We start from the raw sequence: 16,116 nt of genomic DNA on the forward strand, positions 1-16,116 counted from the left end.
AGATCTAGGCCAGAAGTAAATGCAAGAGTCTTTTAGGCTAGAACACAAGTAATCTGAGGTATGGTATTCTTCCTTCCTTCATTCTCCTTTCTCCACCTTTTTTCTTGTTACCTACTCATTTTCTTTCCTTTCTCTCTTAAGTTCACATTCTCATTGAGGAAGAAGTTTGATAGAGGAGTAATTAATATTTTGATTTCAAAGCCTATCCCTGGATTTGGGGTATAGGGAAAAGATTCAGTATATTTCTGAATTGCTGCTTCTTCATCAAAAAATGAACCAAATGGACTAAGTGATTTCCAAGTTCATTCACTCTTAAGTCCTTAATTCATTAATTTTGGGAAAGATTCCAAGATGCTATAGGTCCTATCATAAAAAATTTAGGCTGAGAAGGAAGCACTGTCATCAGCAAAACTAGTAACACTGCTTTGAAATTGCAGGGGCAGATTTTCAGTCAATAGGAAAAACTCCTTAACAGTACCAGAGTGGAAACTAGATGGCTTTTGGGGAATACCATAAAAGGGGATTCCTGTTCTAATATGGGTTGATTTAAATGACTTCTGAAATTCCTTTTAACTCTATGATTTTGTGACCCTAGCTTCAATTACATCCTCCATGAATGATCTTCTAGCCTCTCTTCAAACATATCTAGTTAAAGGGAGCTTGGCACTTTTTGAGGCAATGTGTGTTACATTACATTTTTCTTTTTTATTGAACCGAAATCTGCGTCCCTATAACTTTGATCTATCCATTGGCCTTGTCAGGCCTTATGAAGCTTTTCAGAATATATCTTTTTCTGTTTTTCCTATGATGGCCCTTTAAATATTTGTAGTTGTCTGCTACACCTGCCCTAGTGTTTTCTTCTATTTAGAATACTTTCTATCTGAAATATTATTCCCTTCACTATTCTTCACATGGAATGATTTCAGGAACGCTCTCCTTCCTACTTGCCCTTCTTTGGACACACTAATTTTTTATTCTTCTGTGTGTGTGTGTGTGTGTGTGTGTGTGTGTGTGTGTGTGTGTGTGTGTGTTGTATAGAACTGAAAAAAGCACCCCAAATGACTATCTAGCCTAGAATAGACCTATACTATCTCCTATCTTTATCTGAATAGTCTACTTCTATAATTGTAGCCTAAAATTTCAATAACTTTTAAAAAATAAAATTATCACATTAAGGGTTTATATTGAGTTTGTGGTTAATCCCAGAAAAAAATCCAAGTTCAATCTTTCCCCCATGTGACTTGTTACTGAACCATGTTGCCCAGTCAGTATTTATGTAATCATTTTTTTTTAAAGGTGTAGTACTTTATATTTGTTCAGTTTCATTTAAAAAAACATTTTTTTTAAACCCTTAACTTCTATGTATTGGCTCCTAGGTGGAAGAATGGTAAGGGTGGGCAATGGGGGTCAAGTGACTTGCCCAGGGTCACACAGCTGGGAAGTGTCTGAGGCGATTTGAACCTAGGACCTCCCATCTCTAGGCCTGACTCTCAATCCACTGAGCTATCCAGCTGCCCTCTTGTTTGACAAGTTCTCAGGACCTTATTCTTAGACCCATGCTCCAACTTTCTGATACTATACTGATTTCTGATTCTCTCATTCAGTGCATCTGAATGCTGTGTATTAGCCATAAATTTAAGAAAGATGTTTCAAGCATACAAATTAGTAACAGGGAAGGGACATAAAATACAAATTAATGTAGAAAAGATAGATCAAGGTAAGTGTTTGAGAGGTACTTAAAATTATCTGAGAAAATTCTGAGGAGGAAAAGAAAATGTCCATTTAGGGGGATGTGATTGTCTGGGGAAAACTCAAGTTCAAATCTTGACTGCCACTTCTTATGGTATGACCTTTAGTAAATCAGCCTGTATTTATTATTATTATCACTACTATTTTAAACCCTTACCTTGTATCTTAGAATCAATACCGAGTATTGGTTCTAAGACAGAAAGAGAGGTAAAGGCTAAGTAAATGGGTGTTAAGTGAATTCGGTTACATCTAAGAAGTGTCTGAGGCCATATTTGCCATATTTATGATTTAAATACCTACTGTTTGCCAGGTACCATTCTAGGTGCTGGGAATACCAAGCCAGGAAAGAAACCATCCCTGGTCTCAGGGAGCTTACTACATCCTATTTGTGGAAATGATATATAAGGATATCTAAAATATCTTTAGAGATGCTTTATTGCCTTAGGGAGGCAGTTGCAACTGGAGGGACAAGGAAAGGATTCCTGTATAAAACAGTTGAGCTAAGCTTGATGGATACTAAGAATTCTAAGAGATCAAGATGAGGACACTGGTGCAATAGCACAGAAGGACAACCCATGCAAAAGGCATAGAGAGGATCCAGTTTTTCTGGAGGTCAGTTTGGAACTCTGCCCAAAGGGCTATAAAACTATTCATATCCTTTGATCAGGGAATATCACCAATAGGTCTGTGTCCCAAAGAGTTAAAAAAAATGTCCTACTTGCACAAAAATATTTGCAGCTCTTTTTGGGGTAGCAAAAAATTGGAAATTGAGGGGATATCCATCATTTGGGGAATGACTGAATAAATTGTGGTATACGATGATGATAGAATACTATTGTGCTATAAGGAATGATGAACAGGATGATTTTAGAAAGAGCTAGAAAGACCTATGTGAACTGATGCAGAGGGAAATAAGCAGAACCAGGAGAACATTGTACAAGGTAACAGCAATATTGTACGATGATCAATTATGAAAGCTACTCTCAGCAATACATTGATCCAGAATAATTCTGAGGGACTTAAGACAAAGAATACTATCCACCTCCAGAAAAGGAACTGTTGGAGTCAGAATACAGATCAAAACATATACTTTTTCACTTCAATTTATTTGTGTTTTTGTTTGGGGGTTTTGGTTTTATATGAATATTCTTTTACAAAAATGAACAACCTGGATATATGTTTTGCATGATAATACATGTATAACCATGATCAAATTGCTTACAATCTCTGAGAGGGGGAGGGAAGGGAAGAAGGGAGAAAATTTCGATCTTATAACTTCAGAAAATTTCTGTGGAAATTTGTTATTACATGTAATTGGTAAATAGAACATCTTAAACCAACCAAACAAAAAGAGATAGAGGGGCAGTCCATGCAGAAAGCACAGAGATAGGAAATGAGTCTTATTTGAGAAGCATTAAGAAGGTTAGTTTGGCTAGATAAGAAAGGGGAATAATGTGTAGTAAGGCTATAAAGGCAGGTGGGAACCAGGTTGTGAAGGTTTTTAATTGTCACATAGAGTTGTTATTTGATTCTAGACTGAGCTGGTGGGATTTACGGAGCAGGGGTGTGTCATAGCCAGATCTGTGTTTTTTGAAAAGTTTGGCCTCAGTTTCCTCATTCCATTTCAAATGAATGGGCTGTGTGCTAAATGATCTGGAATGACCATTCCAGGTTTAAATGCAGAGTTACAAGAAAATGGCATTTATGGCAGGTTTCTAAGAATTGTTAGGATTTTTAATAAGTGGAAATGTGGGAATAATATGACATTCCGAATAAACCAAGTATTTAGTGTGAATAATACACTTAGGGAATAATCTATTCATTGATAATTTTATAATATTAACAGCTAGCATTTATATAGCCCCTACTGTGTGGCAGGCACTATACTAAGCACTTTATAAGCTTTATCTCATTTTTGTCCTCACAATAACCCCAAGAGGGAGGTGCTATTATTATACCTATTTCATAGAAGAGGAAACTGCAGTAAATAGACGTTAAATGACTTGTCTGCATAGTTATTATATGCCTGAAAGTCATATTCGAATTCAGATCTTTCTGACTCTAGGCCCAGTGCTCAGTCTACTGTACTACCAGCTGCCTTTATCAACATACCAACTAGAGAAGCATTTTAGTTATTAAATTTATTGATATTCATGCTATACACACAGTATGTTTTTCAAATGTTAGAAGATCGAGACCAAAAATTTTAACATGTTTTACATATCAGTTAAATTAATTTTTTGTGTGTTTTTTAATATCAGGTTTCTTTCTCAGTCAAATATGAAATGAACCAAGAAGAAGCACATACCCAAACTAATGTGAGTTAATATTATTTTTTCATAATTCTTGGGTTTTGTAAAAGATTATCTAAGTTCTAAAAATCATATCTTCTTTTCCCTTTAGATTGCATTAGGTGTATTGGGTGGGCTGGCAGTTTTATGGTCTCTTTTAAAGACTGCAGGATGGAAGAGACGCATAGGAAGTCCTATGATTGACTTGCAGGTATGAAACTTTGTTGTTTTAGTGATTGTTATATTCTTTTAAATATAAACCTTTTTTATAGTCATTTTCTCCCAGACAGCTGGAAGAAGGTGAAGACATGACTTAATTGGTTCCAAATTCTTTGAGGACAGAGAGTCTTATTATTTTTTTAAATCCTTAACTTCTGTGTATTGGCTCCTAGGCGGAAGAGTGGTAAGGGTGGGCAATGGGGATCAAGTGACTTGCCCAGGGTCACACATCTGGGAAGTGTCTGAGGCCGGATTTGAACCTAGGACCTCCCGTCTCTAGGCCTGACTCTCAATCCACTGAGCTACCCAGCTGCCCCCGAGAGTCTTGTTATTTTCATATATCCCCAGTTCAAAGTACAGTTCACAGGGCACATATTTGAATTTTTTTTTTTAAATGGATATATAAATGACAAAATGAGTTACTTGAGACTCAAGGAATTGGGACTTGGGATACTTATTTGAAAATGGAAAGCAAGGTTTTGACACTAACTTGCATCTTGTTTCTATTATAATGGATTTGAATCAAAATTGGTAGTCTTCCTGATTTCAGTAAACTTACTTTAGACCTCAAGTGTTTACTGATATTGTAATTATTTTGTTCTTTTATTATCAGGATTACCTTAGTCTGGACCTTTACAGGACCATAACTAGCTTCCATTGGGGTGAAAATAGAAAGTGAAGTGAGACTAGGTATTTTATTTTATGTTGAACTAGCCTATATTAGCAAAAGTAATTATAGCATAGATAGAAAGAAAGGATATAATAAATAACCTGGTAGATTATGAAAAATTCAAGAAGTCATCAGCTAATGAATGAAATGTTTTGTTTTTAAATTGGTATTTTTTGAACTTGGAATCAATTTTTCCATAGAAGTATGTGTAAGGGTGATTTGATTTGATTTGATTTGATTTGATTGATTTATTTTTTAAAGCCCTTACCTTCTGTCTTGGAGTCAATTCTGTGTATTGGCTCCAAGGCAGAAGAGTGGTAAGGGTAGGCAATGGGGGTCAAGTGACTTGCCCAGGGTCACGCAGCTGGGAAGTGTCTGAGGCCGGATTTGAACCCAGGACCTCCTGTCTTTAGGCCTGGCTCTCAATCCACTGAGCCACCCAGCTGCCCCCTGGGTGATTTGATTTTAGAATCACCCCCCCATCCCTCAGAGAGCCTATTTAAGCAAAGCTGTACCTCCTCTAAGATTCTTCTCTGGAATCTCATTGCATTGTTGGAGAGTCAGCTTTTCAATTTCCTAGCAGCCCTGAAAGGCTTTGAATATGAGCCCCATGAAGAACTATATGACTGCCTCCTGAGGACCAGCCTGATAAGGGTGGAGGCTCATTGCAGGGGGATGAATGTTTTGGTCACTGTGGTTTTGAAAGACCATCTATGAAGTTCTAGAAGTATGGCAAAGGGAAAATCTTTGCCTGTAAATGTATGCATCCTTGATAATTGGAACAAGTATAGTTCTCTAGTCCTTACCTACCGTTTAGAACATTTTTATAGGAAAAAATGTGATCAGAGTTTTAGTTTAGGATGCTAGAGATGCATCATCTATAGCTGCACCCTCACAGCATGAAGAGATTCCATGTTCCCTGCCCACACAACTTCTCTGCTTCTCAGAATAGGGACTTCCCTATCTCCAGGCTCCTAATAGTGATTTCTTTGCCTAGGCCGGGGACTCTCACAAGATTGGGGAGTGGGGGGAAGGGGTAGGGAGGATGAGAACAGAATGGAGCTTAAATAGAAACAGGAAGGATAAAGGGGAAATAAAATGTTCAGCAGCTGCTGGGAGACAAGAATCCCAGAAGCAGTGTGGCTAGAACAGCTATTCTTACTTGGGGAATATAAACTTTTCTCTTTCTTCTTCTTCATTTTCCTTTCTCCTCTGTTTTCTCTCTTCCATGCCCTGCTTCTTCTTCTCTTTTCTAGCTATTGGAGGCAGTTAGATAGTACAGTAGAAAGAGCTCTGGACCTGGAGTCAGGTAGACCTGAGTTCATATCTAGCCTTGGACACTTACTAGTTGTATATCCCATGGCAAGTTATTTAATCTCTGTTTGCCTCAGTTTCCTCATCTATAAATTGGGGATAATGGTAGCACCAATACCCCTGAGAGCTGTTATGAGGAAGACAATATTTGTAAAACACTTAGCACAGGGCCTGGCACATAATGTTTGTATAGTTCCTTTCTTCTTCCTTTTCCTCTCTCTTTCTTCCTCTGCCTCTTCTGTATTCTTCCTTGTTTATTCTCTCTTTTCTATGATTTTCAGTCTCTCTTCCCTTTCTTTTTCCCTCTTCCCTCTTTCTCTCTCCCTCCACAATCTGGTTCATTTCTACATTTCTAGATCTATTTCCAGCTATTCCCTATCATGATCTGTGGGTTTTAGGCAAATTGGTCATATCATGTCACCCAGAGAAAATATTTTATCTCTTGCTTTTTTTGTACAGATTGTCTCCTACAAATGCCAAGTTTTGCTCCTCACTTTTATTTCTAGGAATACTGGACTAAGGTTATACCTTGTAGAAGAGGCCTTCTCTGCTTCTTCTTCATTGTTAGGGCTCTTCTTGACAAAGCTATCTAGAATATACCTTGTACTTAACTGTATTTTCATTTATCTATTTACATATTGTTCATTTCAGCCCATTTATCCCAGAGGAATATAAGTTCTTTGAGGACAAGGGGCTGTTTTGTTTCTTTCTTTGTATCTTTGGTGCATTGCACATAGTAGGTATATAGTAAGTATTTGTTGAATTGAATTTAGGTATATATATATATATATGTATATATATATATCAGGTGATCATAAGTATAAACATACAGAATACTTCTCAAAATGAAAGTATGATTAGATTAAATTTCATTAAATACCATTTAATATTCTTAATAGTGGTATTTTTTTCAATAATTACAGACCATTATGAAGTTCTTGGTGTACTATGCTGGAGATCTAGCGAATGTTTTCTTTATCATCACTGTGGGAACAGGTCTTTATTGGCTTATTTTTTTCAAAGTAAGTGAGATTTTTACATCATACTTAATCAGCCTGCTATCACAGTAACTTTGTTTCTTAGTATTTATAAATTATTCTTTTTCTTTCTTTGGTTCATGTCTGCTCAGAGTATTTATTGTTTGCTGCATTTAGTGAATGTATCATTTTTTCCCTTTCTTTTCAGTTGTTCTGAACATGTTGTTATACTTAGTGTCAAAATGGGTAAAACATGTTATTTAGTTTGGAAATTTTCCTTTCAGGCACAGAAGGCTGTCTCTGTTTTGTTACCAGTGCTAGGTCAAGAAGAAAGCTTTGTCACGTATGTGGGGTGTGCTTTTGCCTTAAAGGTAAGTTTTAAAAGCAATTTTTTGGCAAGATCCAGACCTATGATTCTATTAGTTTAGGAAAGTCTTTGTGGAATAGATCCCTCTGCCAATACAGCTCTTTAAGAACAATGTCACTGCTTGTCTTAGTGAGTTAGGATACTGAAAAATGAAAGACCTTGCCTAAGATCCCACAGCTAGTGTGTCATGGTTGGGACTGGAATTGAGACCTTTCTGACCCAGAAGCTGGCTTGTTAGTGCCCTTGATATGTGGTCTTTTTAAAGATAAGCTTTCCAAGAACAGTATGTCTAATTCTAGTAAAGGGACTGATTATAAAGTGGTAGTAGAAAAAATTATATGGATAGACACTGATTTCATTACTATGGGAAACTCTCTCCTAATCCAGGTCAGCATCTTCTCTGTAGCTTACAGTATTGGAGAATTGTCTGAGGCTTCCTGACTTAGATCATTATCCATTAACCCATGATGCCCTTCTTCACTGAATTAATAACTATCTTTAAACCAAAAAACTTTAAAAGAAAGCAGCTGCTTTCATTTGTCAGAGGCAGAAAGATTCTTCTACAAAAAGGATTTAAATAATTTTTTAAAGAAACCACAATAATGGCTCAAATGGATATAGTTGTAGCATGCTAATTGTCATGCCTTATGCTTTCATCATGAATCCTCTTGGAATAAAACTTCTTTAAAGTGAACTCTCTTGTTAAAAAACTCACACAAAATACTCAAAAGTAACATTGAGGTATGATATTTGCATGCATTCTTAGCCAAATATGATACCAGCACCTCTAGGCACCACTTATTTTTGACCTTGTCCAACTAAAGATAAAGTCAGACTAGGCTAAAATGTAAACTCTACAAAATTCATTTTCTTAGTCCTAAGTAGCATGTTCTTGCTGGCAATCCTTTTGGGTACTTCAGGTGCCAACTTCTCACCTAATCTACTTTCTTTGGCTTTCTCCTTTTTTCAAAGCAGGAAGTAATCCAGTATTACTCATTTCTCACTCATCTTTTTAAAAAAAAAACCATAATAAGTTTTTATATGTGCCTTTTTAAAACATCACTGTCATTTCCCCAGTTATTCTTACCTTATCCTCTGCTATATAACCCTCCTTTGCAATGAAGTATAGTCATGCCTAAGTGACCTTCATATTGAACAGTGCTGACAGTTCCACAATTCTAGTCTACCACCCATCCATCAAAAAGTGGGAAAACTGGCTACCTCTTAGTCTTGTGAATAAGAAAAGTCCTTTCTCCTGACTTCTTTGTTTCAATTGAAATTTGATCACTCCTCCTTCCAGATGCTCTGACCTCCCTTGGCTTTTGTGACACTGTCCTTCCCTAGTTTTTCTCTCACCTGTCTATTCCTTCCTAAGTCTCTTTTCAAGATTGTCATCTATACCCCATCTTCTTCCCCCTCACCCCTAAAAAGGAGGGCATCTCAGGGCTTTTCTCTCTATAGATGGTTCTCATTAGATGCTTCATCAGTTCCCATGAGTTCAGCCATATATAGATGGCTCCTAAATCTACATATCAATAAGCAAGCCAAAATACTGGAGTGGTTTGTCATAGCCTTTTCCAGTGGGTTAAGGCAAACAGAAGTTAAGTGATTTGCCCAGAGTCTCATAGCCAATGAGTCTCTGAAGCTGGATTTGAACTCAAGTCTTTCTGGCTCCTGGCCCAGAATTCTATCCACTTATTCATCTAGCTGCCTCTTCATTATCTCTACAAATACCTTATACCCCCAACCTAGTTTCAAGCTCCTTTAGGGCTAGGACTATGTCTTATTTTTCTTGGTATACCCCTTAGTTTTTTGAATTTAGTAGATGATTAATAAATACTTGTTGAATTGAATTGAATTGAATTACACAAAAGAATAGTAAAGTGTACTCACCCTGGTATCACAGAGTTAGGCAACTTGTGGATGGAACCTTTACTCATATGAGATAGTGTACCAAAAATACTTGGAAAGTCTCTTGAGCTTTATTGTTATTAATCCTGAAAATATAATCTAAAATAATAATAATTTCCCCTTAACCTCCCCAGACCTAGATTCACATGAAAAGATAAAGAGGAGAATTGTTAGTGACTAAGTAAGATGCTGTATATCGGTTGGTGTCTTGTCCTATCTGTCTCTGCTCAGATGTGAGTCAGGAGGGTGAAGAATTTTACTTCGCTTTTATGGTGAAGTGGGGCTTTGGGGTAGGAGTCTAGTGAAGGGTGGGCAGTATCAGAACATAAGACTTGCCAACATGGAACTCCATTCAAAACTGCTAGAGATCAGCTAGTGACTTGGGAGTAAAAGGACGGCATCCCCAGTAGAGAGTCGATTCTGGAGACAGTATCTATGTCAGAGAAAGTCTTACAAATCTAAAGCCCACTCCAGATTTAGACTCGGGGGAACAGTAGAAGGCATACAAGACAAGAGTTCACTGAGTCAGACAGCCCTGGGTCATTGTGCTTTACACATCTCCTGACTAACCATACTAACCATTTCAGTCATCCATTTCTATTTAGTTTGATGAGCCACAGCTGTTATTATATTTGTAAAGTGCTTGGCAAACCATGAAGCACTATACACATGCTAGGATTATTACTGTTATTACTGTTGTTACAATGGGGAATATCTGCGTGTACGGAGATTCAGAGAATCCATCTAATTTAACTAGTGTTCTTAAAAGCAACAAATTCCATTCAATTCAACAGATGCTTACTGAACAAAGCACTTCCCTTTTCCTCTTCTTTGAAAATGGAATGATTACCTGCTGTGAGGTGTCCAAAACTCATTTTTATGCATCCCTAATTTAAACTGCATCCCTGGTCAAATACAGAACTATGCCAGTGGCTTTGACTTTTATATGTCAAGTGACAGACAAGTCTCTTTTATCCTTTCATGTTTTAAGGTAGGAAGAGGAAAAATTCAGTCATTATATTACTAAGTATAAACTTTCATTAATTTCCAGTTTTATGAAGTTCCTAGAACAAATTTTGTTAAAAATTGCCTGTGATTGTTATTTGTAATCATAACATTTTCACTTTATCAAAAAATGGAATTAATTTTTTTCTAGGGAAGCAAAATATATAGTGGTTCAGGAATTGGCCTTGCCATTATGCAGCACAGGAGAGTTCAAATTCCACCTCTGACACTGCCTAGATCAATGGTGTCAAAACAGTCCCTTTTATCACATATTATCATAGAAATATCTATTGTATTTTTATTTATTTTGTTAAATATTTCCTGATCACATTTGAATCTGGCACTGGGTAGAATTGTAGATGGTTTGGCATCCCTTACTTAGAAAATTCTCATTGGCCCAAAAAAATGTGCCTAGTGCCCCTGCCATCTCTTTTAATATAAATTAGAGAGCAATTCAAACCCACTTGTACTGGTAGGGGGGGGAGTTTCTTCATGGAGAGTTCCCTTAATCAGGGACACCACAGGAGTTCATTTTACATGTCAGTAACTTGTCTGTGTATATGTTTTATCTCATTCTCAGGCTCTGCAGTTCTTGCACAAGCTTGTATGCCAGGTTACTATAGATATCTTTCTCATTGACTGGGAGAGACCCAAAGGCAAAGTTCTTAAAGCTGTTGAAGGTAATGTAAATAATTCTTTGTACCAGCTCATCAGAATATAGAAAGTTGGGCCTGATCCTTTGTTTTTATCTTTCCTAAGCAGGTGAAGGTGGCCTACGAAGTGCTACCGTTCCTGTGAGCATATGGAGGACATATTTTGTAGCCAACGAGTGGAATGAAATTCAGACTGTGAGAAAAATTAATCCCCTCTTTCAAGTGCTTACTGTTCTCTTCTTTTTGGAGGTATTATATAGAGTGACTGGTAAAAACCCATGTTTTATGATGTGCTTAATGTTAGTTTGATTGAGTTGTGTATAATTGGTAATGGTTTAAATGTAAAAGAAGAGCTCTTAGTAGTTGTCATTGTCCTTTTTAACTATGGCATAAAACAATGGGAAAATCTTGTTATTTGGGTTTAAAAGCCTTGAGAGGATAGGAGCTCCAGTCATATGGTTCTCTGTCACTGTCCTATGATTAGCAAATGACCACTGTTTCCTCTTCTAATTACTTTGTGATATATAGTTGTCAGCAGCATGGACAACACTCCTCTTCCCCTGCTACCATTTAAAAAAAATTCTTAGAATCTTACTTAGAATCAATACTAAGTATCAGTTCAAAGGTAGAAGAGTGGTAAGGGCCTAGGCAATGGGGGTGAGGGGTGTTAAGTGACTTGCCCAGGGCCACACAGCTAAGAAGTATCTGAGGCCCTATTGGAACTCAGGAGCCTTCCATTTCCAGGCCTGGCTCTCTATCCACTGAATCACCCACCTGCTCTGCTACCATGTCTTATTCCAAGGTCTCTGTCCATGTCAGTCCTATCTCTTCTGGGGTCAGGCCTTCCTCTTCTGTTCTTATGAACAGATCTTCCTTCATCTTCTTCTTAGCCTTTTTCCAGAAACTTAGCTTTCTTCAAAGAATGCTATAGTACTGGGCATCCTTTCCAGTATTGAGTATACCTCAATCAATGAACACTCTGTGTTTTCTATTTTTTTTTGCTATACCAAAAAGTGTTCCTTTAAATGTTTTTTTTTGTATATGGGTCTTTTATTTTTGTTTTCAACTCCTTAGAATCTTGGAATTCTAAGGATGATTTTGTCGGGAGAGCCTTAGTCCTGGAGTCAGGAAGACCTGAGTTCAAGTCCAGCCTGACACTAGGATCCTGGGCAAGTTACTTAACACCAGCTTCAATTTATTCATCTATAAAATGGGAATAATGACATCTCTGGGCACACAGTAAATACTGTATAAATGTTAGTTCTTATAAGTAGTGGCATCAATTGTATGTCACAAGTAGTGGTATGACTTTTAAGTCTAGCCCCACATTGTTTTCCATGGCTTATTGGAGAGAGCTGACCTCAGAATCAATAAGACCTGGGTTTGGATCCCACCCATGACACATACTGACTTTATGTCCCTGGGAAAGACACTTAATTCATAGGTGGCTTTTCAAGACCATAAGTTGTAGAGAAGGTGCTGATTACATTGGTGTAAGAAAACCCTCATCAAGAACTCCCTATCTCTCTCTCTCTTTTTTTTTTTTTTAAACCCTTGTACTTTCGGTGTATTGTCTCATAGGTGGAAGAGTGGTAAGGGTGGGCAATAGGGGTCAAGTGACTTGCCCAGGGTCACACAGCTGGGAAGTGGCTGAGGCCAGGTTTGAACCTAGGACCTCCTGTCTCTCACTCCACTGAGCTACCCAGCTGCCCCACCCTATCTCTCTTAAGCCATGATTACATTCTTATCTCTAATGGCTAATGGTTAGACCAATTCACAACTCCAAGAGTGCAATTCAAAGTCAACATTTTGTTTAAATAGATTGAGTTGATGTTGCAATGATGGCATGTAGTGTTTTCTTTTACTTTATTCTTCCTTCTGATTTGTATTTTCTTTTATCCATGCACTAACCAGTCAAAAATTGGACTGTTCATGGAGAGCCAGTTCTGAAATTGCCATCACATCTGTAGTGGATTCTTTCCTATCACCTAATATGTAGTCACTTTTACTGATTTATTTTTAAATTTAATTTAATTTTTATTTTATTATTATTATTTTTAAAAACCCTTACCTTCCGTCTTAGAATCAATACCAGGGTAGAAGAGGGGTATGGGCTAGCCAGTGAAGATTATGTGACTTGTCCAAGGTCACACTTGGACAAGTGTCTAGGAAGTGTGGTCAGATTTGAGCCTTGGACCTCCCATTTCTAGGCCTGGTTCTCAACCCACTGAGCCACCTAGCTGCCCCATGATTTTTATTTTTTATGATGTTCCTTGACTTTTGCCACATCTAGCATTGCCTGACTATTTTTTTTTTTAACCCTTGCCTTCCATCTTGGAGGCAATACTGTGTATTGGCTCCAAGGCAGAAGAGTGGTAAGGGTAGGCAATGGGGGTCAAGTGACTTGCCCAGGGTCACGCTGGGAAGTATCTGAGGCCACCTTTGAACCTATGACCTCCTGTCTCTAGGCCTGGGTCTCAATCCACTGAGCTACCCAGCTGCCCCCATTGCCTGATTCTTGAAGAAAATATTCATGAATAAGAAGAGAAGTCACAAACTCATCAGCTTTTGGGTGATGAACCGTTAAGACTTCAAACCTAAAAAATCTACTTGAAATTTATTTTTTAAATGCCTAACTTTGTTTATTCCTGGTGAGTAGCTTAACTGTGTCATGATTTTCTGAAAGGATGAAAATCCTGCTGAACAGATTTACTGTGTCCAAGTCTACATGTTTGCACCCATTATATTTGTGCCTTAGTACACAAGAATGGTATTAGGTGTGAGGAATAAAAACAACAGTAATAATAATATTTTTCTACTGAACTTCAGATTTACAAAGTGTTTTTCTTGTGACAGCACTGTGAAGTAGTTGGTGCAAGCATTTGCTTTGCCTATTTTACAGTTAAGGAAGAGAGATCTTGTGCTTCACTTGAGCTTGGGAATCCTGCAACAACTTCTAGTGGCGGCCAAGTTTCAAACTCTTCTACTTCAGACTGACCCCTTAATAGTCTAGTATCTTCTTCGTAGGATTTTAGTGATTAGCTAATAATTTCTGCGTGAACAGTCACAAATTGAAATGCTAAATAACACAGTTAATCAGTTGAATTCCCATTTTTAGTCTCTAACATCTACATTTTGGATCAAACTTTTTGCATAATTTGTGGATTTATGGATAGGGTTTTTTAAGGGCAAAAAACCCCTAAAATGTTATCCTTTTTATCTTCAGGTTGTTGGATTCAAGAACTTGGCATTAATGGATTCATCCTCCAGTCTTTCAAGAAACACAAATAGCTATATCGCATCTTATAGCCGCATTTTGCGATATGCTGTGTCTACTGTCCTTTGGATAGTTATTGGCATGATACAGGTATGTATATAGATAAAGCTCTTAAACAATATCTTTTATTCTGTTTATAAATAAAAGCTCTACTCTCATATGATGGTCCCATTCTGATATCTAGACAGGTAAAAAGGTAATTTTTTTTTGTCTACCCCCTTACTGGAAATGAAAAGAATCTGTTAATGCCCATAACCAGGGAGACTATGTTTTCTCCCTAGCTTTTACTCTTGATTGCTACTAGAACTAATTATTTATATATTTTTGAAGTATGTTTATCACTTGCAATTTTTTAAACATTTGAAAATGAGAGTTGCAGTCCCCTCCAAATTAATTTCTCTAGACAGCTGGTTCTGAAGGGGCTGTAGTATTCCATTCTCTGGTCCTAGTTACTCCAAAGAGGGTTCTAGACCATCTGAGCCTTTAGCCTCTAAGCACAGGGCACGATAGACTATGTAATATAAAGGATACTCTACCCATTTCTTTTTTTTTAAATCCTTACCTTCCATCTTAGAATTAATACTATGTATTGATTCCAAGGCAGAAGAGGCAGTAAGAGTTAAATGACTTGCCCAATCACACAGGAAATTTCTGAGGCCTAATTTGAACATGGGACCTCCTGCCTCTGGGCCTGATTCTCAATCTACTGAGCTACCTAGCTGCCCCCTTTTACCCATTTCTGATTTCAGACCTTAGCACCAGAGGGACTAAGGGTTGCCTTTGCACCTGGGGTCTCTGAAATCTGGATCTAATGGGAATGCTGGGTATTTTCAAGGTGTGCTTACTTCAAAGAAGGATAATGTGAAAATCTTTGTCTTTTTTCAAGTCTTAGAACAGCTTCTAGAAGCTGGACACAGCTACAAAAAGGACCATTTATTGGGCTTTTAAGCACCAGTTTGAATAACAATCCTATTAAGGACCTTAAAAAACAAACAAACCCCTTTCTCTTTTGGCAGTGGTGGGTGGGGGTGGGGGATAGATTAACATTTGTTTAGCATTTTTCAAAGCTTCTTCTGGTATTTTATTTTTTATTTTTAAAATTTTTTTTTTAATTTTTAAACCCTTAACTTCTGTGTATTGACTTATAGGTGGAATAGTGGTAAGGGTAGGCAATGGGGGTCAAGTAACTTGCCCAGGGTCACACAGCTGGGAAGTGTCTGAGGCCGGATTTGAACCTAGGTGGAATAGTGGTAAGGGTAGGCAATGGGGGTCAAGTGACTTGCCCAGGGTCACACAGCTGGGAAGTGTCTGAGGCCGGATTTGAACCTAGGACCTCCCGTTTCTAGGCCTGGCTCTCAATCCACTGAGCTACCCAGCTGCCCCTTTCTTCTGGTATTTTAAAACATTGTTCCAAACCCTTGTTTCCTTGAAAAAGCAACCAGAAGTAGCAACTGAGTTTGTAATTGTCCCTTGGGAGTCATTAAAATGTCTCCATTTCTTGATTGGTGATTCTGCACTTTTCAGGAGACTGCATTGAGCTATAAAAGAAAATTAAAATCTTGGAGACTAACAGCCTTCAGTTTGGTTTAATGTTTCAGATCATGTTCTTTGCTGTCTTTTATGAGAGATTTGTAGAAGATAAAATACGACAGTTTGTTGATTTGTGCTCCATGAGCAATGTAA

At 37.6% G+C, this 16,116-nt stretch overlaps 1 protein-coding gene across 1 annotated transcript in view; it reads left to right on the top strand.

Moving 5' to 3' along the window:
- The window catches only part of TMEM67 (transmembrane protein 67), a 65,624-nt gene that overhangs the window by 36,908 nt on the left and 12,600 nt on the right, over window positions 1-16,116 (top strand). The window contains exons 15-22 of the mRNA XM_044658193.1: window positions 4,011-4,067; window positions 4,153-4,251; window positions 7,167-7,265; window positions 7,505-7,591; window positions 11,084-11,183; window positions 11,263-11,405; window positions 14,383-14,523; window positions 16,032-16,112. Coding sequence (XP_044514128.1) covers window positions 4,011-4,067; window positions 4,153-4,251; window positions 7,167-7,265; window positions 7,505-7,591; window positions 11,084-11,183; window positions 11,263-11,405; window positions 14,383-14,523; window positions 16,032-16,112 — 807 coding nt within the window. The remainder of the gene's footprint in view (window positions 1-4,010; window positions 4,068-4,152; window positions 4,252-7,166; window positions 7,266-7,504; window positions 7,592-11,083; window positions 11,184-11,262; window positions 11,406-14,382; window positions 14,524-16,031; window positions 16,113-16,116) is intronic.

The sequence above is a fragment of the Gracilinanus agilis genome, chromosome 1 (genome assembly GCF_016433145.1).
Source record: "Gracilinanus agilis isolate LMUSP501 chromosome 1, AgileGrace, whole genome shotgun sequence".
NCBI lineage: Eukaryota > Metazoa > Chordata > Mammalia > Didelphimorphia > Didelphidae > Gracilinanus > Gracilinanus agilis.